At 39.0% G+C, this 17,373-nt stretch overlaps 1 protein-coding gene across 1 annotated transcript in view; it reads right to left on the bottom strand.

Annotated features, from left to right (window-relative positions):
* Positions 1-17,373, bottom strand: part of LOC108674334 (protein O-mannosyl-transferase Tmtc3) — a 146,601-nt gene that overhangs the window by 70,190 nt on the left and 59,038 nt on the right. The window contains exon 3 of the mRNA XM_018162273.2: positions 5,305-5,441. Within this exon, the coding sequence (XP_018017762.1) occupies positions 5,305-5,441 (137 nt within the window). The remainder of the gene's footprint in view (positions 1-5,304; positions 5,442-17,373) is intronic.

Here is a 17,373-nt window from a genome sequence, read left to right on the forward strand (position 1 = left end):
CCATGACAGATCGGCTAGCAGCAGCAGCAGCAGCAGCGTCGGCAGAAGGCATACAGCACTTGCTATGCGACGACGATTGCAGCAAAAAATTAAATATACGAACTTAAGTAGGGCAGTAAGATGGAGAGTTGCCGAGATTTGAGTTGTGACAACAAACGACGATACGGAAACTTGTGCCATACACAATGGAATCGTAATCAGCGCGTTTCAACATTTTATGCCACGAAATAAAACTAACTAAATTTTGAATGATGCAAAAGAATTTTCTTTTGAAAGAAAGAATAAAGAGTGAAATAAGTAAAATGTTCTGGTAACGAGGTCCTATTTAGATACAAAATGATACATTTCCGTGAAATATTAAATACAATCTGGCGGGGTCTCAAGTCTCGTGTAAGAATGTCGACGGAAACTGGAAATAATATAAAATAACAAATTTAACGAATGCATAAATATCCTGGATCTTCAAGATATCAAGACAGCATGGAATAAATATTGTTTCTTTGGAAAATTTGCAGGCAAGGAACAGGTTCGATCTAAATCGCAGATTCGACGCAAGAGGCAGTTTCCAGGCAGAGGTCGGGCACTTCGGGAAACCGCCAGGCGCCGCGCCACCACTTCCAATAATCAAAGCAAAGAAAAAGATGAAAACCTGTGAGCGGCTAAACTTTGGGTCTTGTCAATAAGAGCTTGTCTCGAGTTCCTGACTCCTGCGCACATAGAAATCAATAGGAACGAGACAGAAAAATGGCTGGGAACGAGAGCTACCAAAACTAAATGTCAGCGAGAGGTGTTTGCCCTTGACGCGTCGTCTGCATTGTTCAGCGAAGGCATGCACTATTAAACAATAGCGCCTTTTTCCATAAATGAAAAAATGCGCTAAAAATAACAAGAACGAAGGGATCCTTTCAAACGAAGTATACGCAGAACTCCGAAAGACTTAGCAATCTTGACAGTTATTTTGAAGAAATTCTAGTTTTGTATGATGATCGATAAAAGAGTGAGAGACAGGATGGTGTGAGAACAGCATTGAACGTTAGAACAAAGCAACGGCGGCTACCTGCGACCTAAAGACAATGGTCACAGGATTTAGCAAAGAAAACTCAAACAGGCAAGAAACAAAAGAGAGAGAAACTATAGTGGGAAACGAAAGATCTTGACTCGCTTTTCCAGGCACTTGGATTAAATGCAAAAACGTACGGCATTTGAAGTCACTAGCGTGGCTGACATTAAAGCAGTCTGAATTTATTCAGCGTTTTTGACCAGTTTTTTTAGGAGCGTTGCCTTTCAATTTATAAAGGGACGATGGTCACCAGCATAATTCACAACTGAGTTAGAAAGACTCCAACACTCAGAGGAGATTTGCTTGCAAATATTCTCGGCTCCGCGGATCAACATATGCGAGCGTCACATCGTGCAAATTTGTTGGAGCAACCAGAACGAAAATTATGTCATGCAAGAAAGCACAGGGAATCCGGCGTCCAGAACGTAAACCACCATCAAGGAAAATTGGGGCATAAATTGCTGGAAGATTTCAAAGCGAGGTTTTAGAAGTAAATCGCGGGATAAAGTCACGTCGAAGAAACTGAAATTATACATCATGAGAGAGATGTTCTCGGACTGCCAGATTCTATAAAAATCTGAAAGAAAAAAAAAATAGTATAAAACTCAGTTCGAAGAAAACTTCGGACAATTTGAAGGGAAAGCGTACTTCGTGCAAATAGTTAAAATTTACCGTTACTTTCATCGCTGTAATGGGGTTAAGCCGACAACTCACACGTAACCCTCTACTAACAGGACAGAACTTTAAAGAGCATACAGAGGCTCCTAAAAAAATGCATGCATGCAGAAGGTCGTTGAAACTCAGCTACTGTTTCATAAATCTCACTCGCTCTAATTAAGGTAAAAGAAGAAAAGTGTGGATATTTCGGCACGCCGCCTAATAATGATAACCTAGCTACGTGGTAATTTGGGCAGCATTGCGGTCTTCGGATTACGGAGCCTGTAATACGAGGCATCGCCGCCGATATTTCAAGCACTTTATGTGAAGCACATCATCACAATATTTTCAAATGAGAACGCTGTGTTGAGGAACAAAATTACGATCAACTTTGTAAAGTAATGAAGAAATCACTCATAATAATTCACGAGTACGCATTTGACCTCTTAATTGCCCGAAAATGATTGCGTAAAAAAAATCAAGCTAAAAATCAGTCCCTCCGAAGTTTTAGTCGCTAACTGTTGGTCACCGCTATAGTCAGCCTACTAATTTTTATTTAATTTCTCAAAAAGCCTTTTAATTTCACGAGCGTCGTTTTCCTTCTGAAAATTCTGCAATACCATGAGCTTAATCCTGATGCTAGCTAGTTTTAGCATAATTAAATTCAAATTATAACTTGAATCTTGACAAGTTACAGATCGTCATGCGGAACAACGATGTGTTTTAGCTAACAGTAATATAGTCTGTCTGGAACGATCATAATCTAGCTACGAATAATGTAATTCTGATGATCCCGTATCTATATATTTTAACAAAATTTGATTCAGTATTTATTAAAAAATATTAATTTGGTAGGGAAACCTAGGTATTATTATGACAGTAAATAATTTCTTGGATGACGTTTAAAAAATTTTATTTGGCAAATATCAAATGAATGGTTAACGTGTTTTTTTTAATACCGAGCTTGAGTTCGGAGAGTACAAAATCAAATACGGAGTCGCGGCTTTGAATAAATCGGAGCTTTAAATAATAAATAAATTCCATAGAAAATGTCTAAACAAGAATAGCCAACAGCTTCACATACATAGAGTTTTGCTTAAATTCAAGAAGATGGATGACTACGGTATAGTACAGCAAATCAACATCGCACAGTTCAACTAAATTATTTAATTCAAAATAGAGAACTTCTTCGCCCTCTCTAAGGTTTAAAAACTTTGAAGAAAAAAAATTTTCTTCAATTTTTCTTCTGAATGAGTAGTATTAGTAAATAATATACAATGATTAATTCTCTAGTAATTTCCTAGCAGCGCGTAGTCAGCAATTTGAAGCCACCGGAAATCTCTACAGAAAGATCAGGATATAATAAATTACCAAGTCACCTTAAAAACTGCGCAATGAAGGCTAGAACACGCAGTTAAAAATTCAAATCAGAGATGATGAAAAAAGTTTGTCGAGCATGTAAAGATTTTTCAATCTAAAACACAAAACGTATAGAAAATAGCCCACGAAACAAACTACACTCGCGTAGCAGGATTATCTCAGCTTGAGCGACTTTCACTTAAATAATGGAAATGAGAAAGGCGGAAGTGATCTCTAGCGAGCGCACCGCCCAACATTTCTGGGTCGTTGATGGCTCCGAAGAAAAGGGAATCTTCGTCCACCAAGATGCGACTCGATGGAAATGAAAAAAAGTGAAACCAAAAATGATAGCAAAAACACGACAGGCGGACGACGCGCCGCCCTGTTGCAGTGCCCGTCATTTTGTGCGGGAATGACAGGTGTCAAGCGAGAACGTGATATAAGGTGAAAGTCCCGAGGTATATAAAACCCCATCAATTTAATGTTAAAGAACAGTGGTAGCAAACTTCTGCCGGAGAAATTTTATCGAAAGCGAAAATAACATTCAAATTGAGGTACATGCAGCATGAATTAGATTTACATCCTGAAGCAGAGGCACTCGCAATCTAGCGGTCAGGTATTACTGCAAAAAAACAGGCTGTTTTTGCCTTAAGTCCCGCCGCCAGACTTTCAAAGGAAAAAACATTGAATTTATAATCCATCATCCCATGACAAAGATCCTATGATCTATAATTGAATCATGAATAAAGACTAAAATGAATCATCATACTAACAAAAAAAAGAGACAACGAACAGTAAGTTTTGGCAACCGCGGACGCATGCGCAGGCCGCAGCGTTAGTGGCAGCGCACAACCCGCAATTACCGTGACCGGGCGACTCCCACTACGCAACATCAGATCCAATCACAAGCTTTTGTGTCTTTCTTGCAGCCACAAGTCATCGCCGCGACAGCGATGCAAGGTGCTTATGCCAACGATGAACGCGATCGCTGCTTCTGGCCTTGTCGATAACGGAACCGCACAGAAGTGGCGATAGCTCGGCAATAAGTCGTCTGTCTAACAGCGACCATTGTTCCATGAAACGGCTTAATCTGTGAAGGCCGCAGCAAGATTCGCCAACAGTGTACAGGCAGATAAGGTGAACAAGAGTTGTCATAACAAGGATGGTGACAACTTACACAATCCGACGACCATTTTGACAGGGCATGATTATCAGCAGAGAGCGATAAGTAGCGCGTTGCAATGCAGCCAAGCAGAGCGGGACGAGATGAAGTTCCAGTTTTTGCGAGGCCCTGGAGCGGTCCGTTCCCACCCGCCACCTCTCCGTTGTTTTGCATCGTAATTAGCAAACTTCGCCATTGTATTGATGATTGCACAGCATTCTATTGACAGTGCAATCTAGTAAATCAATAGACACTGTCATGTAAGCTTCAGAGAAGCATTCAACCAGCTCTACAGCTTTCGAATCTTCAATGCTCGTGCTGGACGCAAGAGATCTAAAACGGCGCTTAGCATTCACAGTAGAACAATTTGTGCACGAGATTAGCTGACTTCCTAAAATATGTGAAGTACCTTCCATGTAACCATCATATTGAAAATGAAATAACTAATATTTAAGTGGTTCGATCTATTTATTGAAAATTTACTTCAATTTAAATTTTAACTATCAAGAACATGCAGTAGTGGGATCCGTTGCAAGCGCAATGAGGTCTTGATGGAGCCACCGCTGAATAACGCACTTCGCATTTACATGAAACCTTGGATAAATAGGGAGGATGAACGCGATGCCCAGGAATTAAAGCGGTAAATGAGTTCTAACAAGCGTAGCAGCATTGCTACTTATTCCTGTAATTGCCTTACCAAGCTCTGCGTTGAGACAGAGCCTGTCTTGAGAGCATAAGATGATTCAGTGATGCATGGTTACAAATAGCAAGAAAGGTAAAGTTTTAATGGAAATTAGATCCAACGACGGCAATAAAACGCAAACCTACATAACAGTTCGACTTGTGAATATTACTGACACAAATACACGTCAAAAAAAGCATGCGCAACACGCGACTGCCACGCGACAGCGTACCCAAACTTGATACAGTAACACAAAAAAAATCTTAGACTATGTCTTGATGTGTCTTCAGAAAACAGAAATAAATATAAGAGTAAAGTGATATATATAAACACATATATGTAGTGGAATAAATTGAAGAATTAATGGGTCATGATTGAGTATACCTGTAATAGAGTCCACAGACGACAGCGTGGAGGAGCATGTTGACGAGATGGTAGCCCATGGGCTGTAGGGCGTGCGCGAGGTAGTTCAGGCGAAACGTCAGCACACACAGCGGCCGATAAGACTTGTGGCTTTGCTCCTGTAATGAACAAAAATAAATGGCATTGAAAAAGTGAGCGATAAACAACATGAGAAAACAGCGCTCTTCTTATCCCAGGAAATATGAGATCAATGATAACCGCGATGAACACAAACAAAAATGTTGGTGATCAGAGTGAACGGGCATCATTGTAACATTATCTATACAAGATTTAATAACATATCAGAGTGAACGCGAATCAATGTAACATAATCTATATAAACAAGATTTGATAACATAAAGAGCAGAGGAGTAAAAACGAATGATATCCTTATCAAAAAGAATCCTTATCAAAAATAAAATACTGCAAAATTAAATTTCTGACTACATAAATTCACGTTTTAAGAATAAATGAAAAGTCACAAATCGGCACGGAAAGAGATACGTGCAGAGAGTTTCTTCGGAGATCTACGTGACAATCGAAAAAAGTCTGTAGGGCCAACGAATTCAGCTACACAGAATACAGATGTTTCGATTGGTAGACAATCAAAGGAGAATCGAAGCTGGAAAAGTTTCTCAGGAGTCGTTTTTTGAGCGCATGCGATGCGCAAAGATTCTATCGACAGAATTCCGGGCGAACTTCACTCTACGAACTTCAAGGAAGCTCCAAATTAAAACGACGAGATTTTTCGCACTGGCGGGAGGGAGCAAATCGATGAAGCACTGTATTTTTTCGATACATGAGCGAGACACCGATAAATGTGTATATATTAGAAAAGGTAGGCATCAAATGAAAGACTGCTGCACAGTATTACCTAAACCCATGTATATTCAGAAAACGAAGTTAATAGGCAACACGGCTTTTACATACGATGTAACGAGCAGAAGCTACGCTGCACGAAGTCCATGAAATGCGATTAATATTAAAATTTCGAATATGTTTTTAGTTAAAAAAGATGAAAGTCGTCACACGGCCTAATGGGTTAAATGCTTGCAGAAAATAACGAACGAAAGAGCAGCGCCCTAATTAAGTTGTTATATATATAATACTTAACATGGTTAAATACAACAATAATTTATAGTTATCTTTTCAATTCTAAAACGAATTTCAACTAAAATGTAGATAGGTACGCAACTCACCTGTTGTGGTTCCCACACCATAATTGACGTAGACTAGTAATAATTAAGTAATAAGAATTTAGGGTCTGCATGAATAAATTGTATAAATTCAAAGTGAACTGGCCAAATGGTTCTCCACAAAAGCACTTCTTGAGGCCATATTTTCGATAGCGGAACCAGTCAATCGTCTGCTCTCACCTGTGCCAGTGGCCATGTTCATATGTGTTCTGATCCGTTCAAATCACAAGTTTACATTGTTACACGACTTGTTGCATTGTTACAGCAGTAGATGCAATAAAGGGCTCTATTGCTTCAATGTTCCAGCGCCAAATCGAATCCCAAAAGCATCAATGGTGATTCAGTCATCAAGGTAAAATAAAGAATATATTTTTAATAGAAACAATCTCAATGGATTAATTATGATAAATAACTTAGATTGCCCCTCGGAAAGCTATGATCATGGCGAGCAATTTTGTTCTCTTTAAGTAATAATTTGAAAGTTGAGTAATTAACTAATTATTAGTGATATTATTAGTGATAATCAGAACAATTGCCTCATCCATGTCCAGGGGTACTCGACCAATTGGGTACTAGAGACCAATTCTGGTGGTTTTTACACCACTTTAAACACTTTGAAGCTTTGTATTTTAAACCAGATATTTTCTAATTGCAGCTCTTCCATAAACAATTTACCATTTATAGGTTATAGGTTGTGGAAACTGGGTTCTGTATGTGTCCATCGAGGTCTGCAGTAATTTTAACAGCCGTGGTCTTTCAATTGTCCTTCACAATTCGATTTAACTTATCTTGTCCAACCCCTTTACATGTAGATAAGAATTTAATGCCTACGACAGCCTTCACTATATAAGCGGAGCAGCGCAAAATTAACTGTTTGACCCCATGGGGCATTCACTTTGAAGCGCCAGTCGCTCAACCACCACACGAACTCGCATAGCGAATTCCCAGAGAATTGTATAGATTAAACCCTTGCTAGCTACATTCGATTCCATGATAAGCTATTTCTACAAATGTTGACAAAATAATTGGCAATTAGTGCAACGTCAAACTACTGACGTACTTTGAAATGTCGTCATGTACGATAGTAAATTAACATGAACATAAGGACGTACAGTTTAAAATAGTAATTTTCAGCTAATAGTAAGAAATTTCAGATAATTATAAGGTAAGACATTGGTAGATTTCAATTTCAAAACGGCATGCGACATGGACTCAAATGAATATTCTAACAAATGTCCTAGCACACCAAATAGCATGACATCAAGACGATTTACAGAAATTCCAAAATTAAAAAAAAAAACAGACTTAACAAGATAGATAACACGTCCCAAGAACAGCTCGACGTTCTCTATATGCCATTTAAACAAATACAACAATTAAGTGCTTTTATACGCAAAATGCCTAATTTAATAATGCGATGAGAGTGTTTTCCTAGTAAAAACCTATCAGGACACGAAGAAGAATCGGGCACCGAAGGCAGGTTGAGGTGAGGCAGCTGAGTAGGGTGAGAGAGGCAGCTGAGTAGGGTGAGAGAGGCAGCTGAGTAGGGTGAGAGAGGCAGCTGAGTAGGGTGAGAGAGGCAGCTGAGTAGGTTGAGGTGAGGCAGCTGAGTAGGGTGAGAGAGGCCAGAGTTGCAGTAACACGAGCCGAGGTAAGCGCAGCTTAGCGAGACAAGAACATGAAAAAGTCCCAGGACAAGCCGGAACACAACACCCAGCGCCACAACACCGCTCATCATTAGCTCCCGCCATCCCGCCCCATTCTGTCTATACTACAAGGTGGATGTCGTACGCTGTATGGGGCCTCCAAACGATGATAGTGTTGCTAAGAGTGCGTTCGAAACATATTAATTTGGCAGGGTATTTTGCTGGATTAGTATTTTCCGTAGTCAAGCAGATTCGTTTATAGGTGTTTTTCGTCATTCGAGTTTGCATGCTTTACACTTATAGGAATAAACGCAATACACAATAGATTCAAAAATTGTGTGACATGCAGGTAATCTGTTACATGAAACAGATACATTTATGTAATCTATAGAGGCATACAAGTCATTAAAAATATTAGTGTAAGAACGACAACTAATGCAATACCAACCTAGTGAAGAGAATGAGCATATTCATGTAATGATAATGTGGCTTACACGGATAATGATATATTGCATGTTAGATAAAGGTTTGGAAGGAATTGTTTCTACTAATTAGTTCATTGGTAGAGATTTAATATGCCAACTCATGCCCAATATGAAACAACAATTCTACAACAAAATTTCTACGACAATTCTACAAACGGAAATTTCGAAAATTCTGCGCAAATAAAGGCTTATAGATTACACCCTCCTTCAAACTCCGAATTGTTGTAATTTAAATTGTTGCTCTAAAAAGAGGCATGTTGGTTTACACGCTGATGGAACAACTTGCTACGAGATTTCCGCCGACCCATAGGCTAAAACCCAATTTTAAAATTTCAGTACAGAACGCAACGATTACAATTCACTTACTGCGCAAATTGTATAAATTCTAATTCACTTGGAATGCAGAGACTATAAATTTCAGTACACTAGAGGGCGATTTTTTTTTATTGAAATATCTATTGTGCATGCGGTACAAGGCTGCTCCAACAACACAGTGGCGCATAAAAAAGCTCGTCTCCCAAGAGATCACATTTCAGATGCTAAGAAATAACGCTCACTCTCGACAGCATGTCAAGCATCAGCCACGAGTCAAATAAAGCTCAGAAACGCGCCGCCAGAATAGCAAGAATGTGAGCCTACTTTCAATTCGGTAATGCGTCGAGAATCTTCGTGTATTCCCGAGCGCGGTAAACATAATTTAGGGAGAATTCCACCAGAGTCATTCGAGCAATGCAAGAAGCGTGGAATTGGCAGTCTTGCAATACATTCCTTGAGGCCAGAAGAGCTCAATAACAGCCGTGTTGCCGGCTGTGTCATATTGCATTCACGAACTGCTTCATGATAACACTACTGAAAACAGGGCAAATAACGCTTTGTGCACGATACAACTGCTAAACAATAGTGAAAAATACGTGATACAGTCAAAAACAATGAATTTAGTAATCAAGAGATAGAAAACTTAGAAATTTCTGAAACTTAGATGCTTACTAATGAGACAAGATTAGAGTCCAAGTAAAAAAATTAAAATGAATGGAAAGCTTAAAATCTGCACACAACTTCATCTGTGATGCATTTAACGATGACTGCGGTAAAAATGGAAATATGAGCAAAAAAATCTGTCAATGACATTGAGAAATAAACTGGCACAAACCTAATAGAAAAACACACATATAATAGGGAAAACAACGGACACTCGAGAAGACGCGAGTTAGCCTCAAATGTGGCAGAAGGTTGAGCGCGTTCCCCCGGTCGTCAGTCACGACCCTTTATTGCAACAAAACTACGGAAAATAAAAAAAAAAAAACGAGAAAATCGCAGAGACGCTCGAGACAATTGAAGTGAGTCATGTGTCGTTTGCAATATTCGATATTTTTCATTCATTGCGTCTTCTGACCAGAATATTCTCTAATTCAAAACTCATGAAAGGAATCCCTGCACAAATGAAACTGTATTCCATCAACTTGAAATTCGTATTCGTCCATCACAGTTAAAAGTTTACTATACTCTCCCGTGAACGGTTATGGTGGACGGCAAATGAAAAAGAGGAAAAGATAAAATCAACAAAATTAAAATGTCAAGTCTGACTTCGCCAGTATAAACAATTAATTAATTAACAAATAATGCAATTGATCAAAGTTAAAGTAGCACAAAAGTAATAGCAGGAAGAGGTAATGAGTAATAGCAGCTGCAAAAGTAGCACGAGGGAAGAACATGCGCTGCAAGTAGAGCCAGAGAAAGCTCGGCCGTATTGGTTGTACAAGATTCAGTTCTCATAAATACATATTTTACAAAATATATTTGATTGCAGTTATTGGACGAAAATCAACCCGCGGCTTTAACAGAATCGAGCCTTATAAAGAAATACACAAGATAATTCGAAATGAACATGTAATAATCGAGTAACCAGTCGTTTTCGAAACACAAGTGAGAATGCAGTGCGACGAAAATCGATTTTATGAGCTTCTAAATTATATTTATCATTATGAGTTATGATCAAGCTCAGGAACAGATCGTCGAAAGACATTTTTACCCAACAGAATTATCAAATAAACTACTTATCAACTTGAATTGCGGAATAATAATTAGATATCCAAATATCCAAGGTTAAACAAACCGTAACCATGGCAATTAAATCCACATAAGATTTCACGTTTTTGATTTAATTCACACAATAGAATAGAAGGATAGCCCTACCAAACGAAACACCAATCCATTTAATGAAATAAAAGCAAATGAAACAAAATTGCAGGCCTGCTCTATCATTTTGATAAAATTGATAACTGTGCTTGCCTGTGTCAGCCCTCATCAATCAACAGAATGAAAATATTAGGCTTGAGATGAGTATGCCGAAGCCTTCTCCAAGCCCCTCGAGGAATGCGAGCACCGAAACCTCACCAGTTGAACCAATGCAGAACTCGGACTTGAAACTGAAATCCCACGACCCGATTTATTTACTAAGGTTCACTATTACAAATTTAAAATGTATTGGAGACGACCAAGAGATGCGCGATGGCAGGCCATCCAAGATTTGTCTCTGATCTAGACCAAATAATTCATGGATGCAACATAGGTTACCAGTGAATCGTTAGGCCAGTCGTACGGATTTGATCCTGAATTTGAATGTATTTCTAATAGAAGTAAAGAGATAGGTAGGGTAGGCTCTATGCAAGCAAGCCGGACCAGAGAGAAGTATACTTAGTTTAGGGAGGAGCTTTCGATCAAATAGCCTTCAGTGACCCAGGCAAACATGGAGCGAGGGCTCAGAACAAACTCTGCAGGACGACAATTTGGTTCACTGCGGACCGGATTTCTGGATGGATGGAACTCGTCTTCCCTCGTTCGGAAATGTGTTGAACTTCCTTCGCTCAACTGGATTGGAGAAGACACACATAGTCTTCAAATACAAATAAAGTAATTGTAACTTTAGTGATGCACGAAAGTGATTAAGAATGTTCTAGTGAGCCAAAGAATTCCGGTTATACTTGTATGGAATAATTGTGGTGGAAAATTGACCGAAAGTCTTGCCAAAGTTTCATAGCGAAATATCTACAGCGAAGAAAGGAGATGCCAGCAGCAGGGTAAAAGTTTCCTTATTAGTGAATGTCAGGGAGAAGGAAAAAGCTTCGTGCCAGGTTAAGAGTTTCATATTCAAAGAATGTCAGGAAAAAGAAAAGATTGGCAGGAGGATAGACGAGGCACCAAGAATGCAATATTGTTGCACGCGCACCATCAGTGATGACGATGTGTGAGGAGACGGGCAATATCCCCACGACACCAAACTAATGATGGAACCCAAATAAAAAACGTTCAGCCAGGACTTGTGCTCGGAAAAATATGCACTCCATGACATGAGCTGCTATAGATACCTGTTAAACAGTGAACAGCTCTTGTTTAATCAGCTGCTTTGTACACACTTGGACAGTCGAAATTTAGTTATAAACGTAAAATTCCAACAATTACAACTGAGTTGCGTTCTATACATGGGTTGATTTGTTTTAGATGTTGCTGATTAATGCTTACAATTTAGTGAATACATTTGAAGCAGAGATTTTTAGCGAATAATAGCGATAGCGGCACTTAAAACAGCCAAGGCAGCAAAAAAACTAACAAGCAATAAAATTTAAGGCTAGCAGCGTTACTATAGTAGCGACGATGACGTAACGATTCGGACGAGGACAGCTATGTTTGCGTAGGCGAAGACGTAAAAGCAACGATGAGAAAAGTAGAAATGGTTGCTGCAACAGCGGAGACGCCTAAGAAGTGTCCGTATTATCGAAAATCTTTAAAGGTCCAATTGACGCATGCAAAGAAGCATCAGTGGAGATAGAAGCGGCTGAGATAGCATCATCGGTGGCCAGGCTCCGAATATATACGAAGACGTTGACGTGTAAAGATAATGCAAGCAAGGCACGTCTTTCCGCTAAATCCTGCACAACGAGTGCAATATTGCAGCTCGAGACCGTGGAACCGACCGTCGCGAAAATTGAAGCAGAATTCCATTGAATTTGAGCCAAAAAAGTCGGAGTATAAGCAATAAATCGAACCGAAGGAAAGGCCGTGCATGTTCTGTCGATCGATCGTGAGAGGAAAAAAGAAATTTCTGAGCTTGCAATAATTTATTCCTCTCGGTACCAGTTGAGACACAACAACGCAAGATTCAAACTCTTCATTGATGACAATGAAATTAAGTTGAATTGAAATTATTCACATTATTTATTGAAGTACACATAGAAGTCAAGTACATCTGTAATAGTTATATAGATATTTATAAAGTCAAGAGAATCAGGCAATACATTTAATTGCCGTTACAAGAATTTGCTAACTCAAAGCCTGTCAAATTGATAAGAATTGGCCCTGAAAATTAAGAGTAAAATGAATCAGGAGCAAATGCGATCAAATACAGAGAAACCTTACAATTTAAGAGATGCGTCAAACCAAAAGTGAAGCGTTCTTGTAAGTTGTGCCTAGAACGAAGTGATTTATAGCGCTCGAAAAATAAATTAAGCCAGCAGCAAGACAACGCGATCATGCATAATGCGCTAAAAGTCAAAGAATATTCTGTAAGAAGAAACAAAACAGGTGAAACTACCGAAAAAATGCATGCTGCTCGTTATCAGAGTAAATATGTGAGCATCATTTCTTTTGGCGTCGTGTTTCAATGCGGACTCTGGCATGAACCATCAAGATAATAATTAAGGTTATTAAGGTTACGTATAGTCTTAGTGTACATTATTTAGCAAGAAAGGGTTGTAAAAGGCCCCTCCAAAGACTTATGCATTATATACGAGATATCACGAATCATCGAATACGGGAATAACGTAAACTTTGCGGTCGTGAAATTTAGAATTTCTCTCCAAATCTCGATCAAATTACATGCAAATGTTTTTACAAGCATATTTTGTAAATGTAGCGTCACAAACCTTGAAGAATTTTCTTAGCATTCAGGACAACTACCAATATTATGGATGCTTTTCATGAACATCACTTTGAGGAACCATAACATTACACACCGATCCTGCATCTGAGCCCGTACCACAGCGGCAGCGCTTGCTTGCATCAGCTTATATAGGAAGCCAAATTAGCATTTAGCAATGCAGTGGAGAGCACTGCACGGATGAAAGCCGTTCATTGGGTGCGAGGAGCAGGCAATGCATGTATACGAAGCAGACACATGCAAAGCACAACCCCGCAAGTGATGCTAATAGTTCTAAAGTGAGTATTGATAAAAATGACCGCAGGCCTGATTTGATGTAAATGGAATTCAAACGGACTTAAATAAATGCAATTTATAGAGCTAAAATGACCAAAAACTAATGAGAAAGTTTGCAAATATCTGGAAGCAGGAAAGATCGTTGCTTCAGATAACCAATGATAATTGGTGGGCGAATAAAGTTGATACTTCTCAGCATTTGTACAATAGAAATATTCAAGATATTTCATTAAATTGTTGAAACGTTTTGAATGCGATCATCGTGACTTATGAATAGAAATGAAATTGAATAAATCTTATAGCAGCGGAGTTTAACTATGAAACTTCAAACTTCGTAACACTGTATTCACGGATACCGTAGAGGCGTAGACAGTAATGGACAGACGGAACAGTAAATGATAAAATCTACATATAAGAAATTTGAATCGACTTGTGTAGTTTGATTCAAACGGATGTGACCGTTATAATACAGGTCTTGAACTAAATCTCACAAATATATCAAGTGGATATCTGATTGAAACCTTAAGTTTCTGAGATTGCAGCTCAATATACCGTAATTCTAGGGTTACGGCACGATAACTGATGTTCTTGTTCATTTTTAAGGCTCAAATCTTTTTAAAATCGCTTCAATATACATAGTGAATGGTGAACGGCAAATGTGCACGCAAAATATGGCTCGTCAGAAGCAGAGGTTGAATCGGACCTCGACTCTGAGCAAAATGTAACCTCGACACCGCTCGCCGAGCTTTTGGTAGGCAGGAGAGTTCGATCGGTAGGCAGTTACAAGCATCAAGTCAAGTTGGAGGCAAAGGTGCGGGTTTTCCTCGATGATCCTGAACCAACGTCCTATCCTTCACTTACTCCACCTCATCTTTTAGCCGAAGCATCACAACTCAAGCGATCAAGACCAGAGGGAAACTTGAGGCTACCGAAAAGTTCAGTAATCGCTCCAAGTTGTGACGACGAAGTCAACACCTGTCGTTGGTGGGCGTGAGATTACTTCCAAAGTATCATTATTACATGCCAAGACATTTGCAAGCACCACAATTGGAGTAACGTAACAGCTCAATTAGTTATATGTACACTTGCCATCCATCTTGCTAAATGAAAAGAAATTGCAGACTAAAAAGAAATCATTCACGTAGTAATGACGATACAAGAAAAACACACAGAGTGACCTTTCAAATTGGATCAAATACGCGTCCCCAAACCATTATCACCGCGCAATCAAAAATTAACAGAGATAATCACAGCTAGTGTGATCACCGGTAGGAACACTGCTGCAGCGCCACCATAACTTCGATCTTGGTAACGAAGTAGTCCGTTAAAAGCGAGCTAGGAGCAAGTTATGGGTAGCGGTAAAGTTTTAAAAAGCATCTTGCTGCAAAACTCGCACCGCGCCACGGAAAGTCAGTTCTGAATAACGATGACATAACTAAAGTACAGGAATACCCGATTAGACAATAACCGTTACTGTATCGAAAACTGCCTACCGTCTGCAAACTATCAAATGACCACCGATACCACGGCTTGAATTATCGAATATATTCGTCTATACTGGCTGTAGAGCAGCAATCCCCGTAGCAGGGATTCACTATTTGCCTGTTTCCAAGTGGGGTACTGGTAGAGATAGGACGAGAAAGCGGCTTTTAGATGTGTGAGGACTGTCATGCAGATCAAACCTTATAACTCGGATGGCAAATAACTTGGGAGACGGCAACGAGTCCAAAGTTCACAATGAGTTGCGCTAAACTGCCGAGACTGCCAAACATATACGTACGCTCTGCCTCTGCCGCACCAACAACTTCCTCTACATTTGCATCTTGCAGCGCACTCGTAAATTTAATTTGAGTCTCACTTGGGCGTAAATTTAGTCATCAAGCAAAGTCAAACAGAAGGAAACAATTAGGAAACTTGATCGGGCGCGGTACCATTGCAAGCTTGCCGTCGAGTGCCAACTTGCGAGAATGGTGATAGATAGGCTCCAGGTTCCCATCAAATGTTTTCGCTTTAATAATGCAGCGTCTGCGTTTAACTTGATTATTTGCGCTCTAAATTTTATATTTACGATTCTATACACACGAGCATAACACGAATATGAGAAATTTCCTATTAGCATCTAAATATTGCTTAAAATATTCAAATTTCTCAACCACAAAAGCAATAAAGGCATTTTACGCGTATTGAAAGACTATCCGAACTTACATATGCAGCCATCATCTCTTTTATAGAACACGCGTCAGTATAATATTAGATCATTATACAAGACAAGTTAAACATTGAAATCATCCATTTAGAAAATGTTTATCAGTAACACTCATTGAATCATATAGCAATTGTTGGATAACCTGCAAAACGTGCCGCACAATAAAAATAGGGTAAAATTGTATAAACTCCGAGTGCAGAAAAAACTCGATTACTTACAAATTAATTTTTCTACAAATACAAAAATTAAGTCGCAGAGGACAAGAGATAACATAATTAGACGAGAAATCAAGAAAATATTTCGTATTTTACAAAGTACGCCTAAGGCTAAATATAGCCATGCAATTCGCATGATCCCCTTCATTGAAAGAACATGACATAACAAGGACTCGTCAGTTCTTTTCAAGCTACAAATCTCAAAACATAAGTTAATTAGAGGCAAGCAAATATAATTAAATTGTTCTCGGAAGCGAGCTTGAAATTGTCAAGTTGAGGGACATCCTCGAATAGCTTCGCGTTCAGGCTATTAAGCTGAGTCTCGGCGCCATAAAAAAGCTATTAATGGCATATAAAGCTAATTAGGATAACAAGAACGGATACGGCGATTGCCACTCCACACTCTGAGCCAACAAACATCTCTACAAAGAGCCTCAATAAACGCCCCCAGCTTCCTTCCCTCATAGGAGAAGAACCAGACAAAAATTATCCTACGAGGGTAGTCTCGATGGAGGGGAGATGCAACATGTTACGCTAGGCAGTGTAGACATAGAAAATACTTCATCATTACTGTGAATCATTATAGTTTGTTTTTTAAATAATTTCAGATCAATAAAGCAACATTTAATTCGATTTCTTGCATCTTAACATGAGAGAACATTCCAGTAAACTAACTGGAAGAGATAGCATGCGCACTAATGCGGCTCGTTGTGAAAAATTAGAAATTGCTTCACATGATGGTAATAATACTTCATAAAAAAGGGAGATTATTGATGTCAACCACACGGCGCAAGGAGATGCACGCGTATAACTTGCAGTAATAAACTTGAATTTCCGTCACTTTAGTATTTCATCATTTGCAGTTGAAATTAGAGAAGGAGAACCTTTCATTTTATAGAAAGGGAGCTTGAACGCAATGAATGGATCATAATGTAAATTGACGGGAGATGATGAAAGATGCCTCATTGAGTTTTTTGAGAGAAATTCGAGGCATCAAGTAGAACTTGATGATTAAGTTGACTTTTGAGGAATTGAGAGCACGACGGCGACTCCCACGCAAGTAGAGCATTTCATTGAGAAACACTCATTTATAA

The sequence above is a fragment of the Hyalella azteca genome, unplaced genomic scaffold (genome assembly GCF_000764305.2).
Source record: "Hyalella azteca isolate HAZT.00-mixed unplaced genomic scaffold, Hazt_2.0.2 contig10909, whole genome shotgun sequence".
NCBI classification, from domain to species: Eukaryota; Metazoa; Arthropoda; class Malacostraca; order Amphipoda; family Hyalellidae; genus Hyalella; species Hyalella azteca.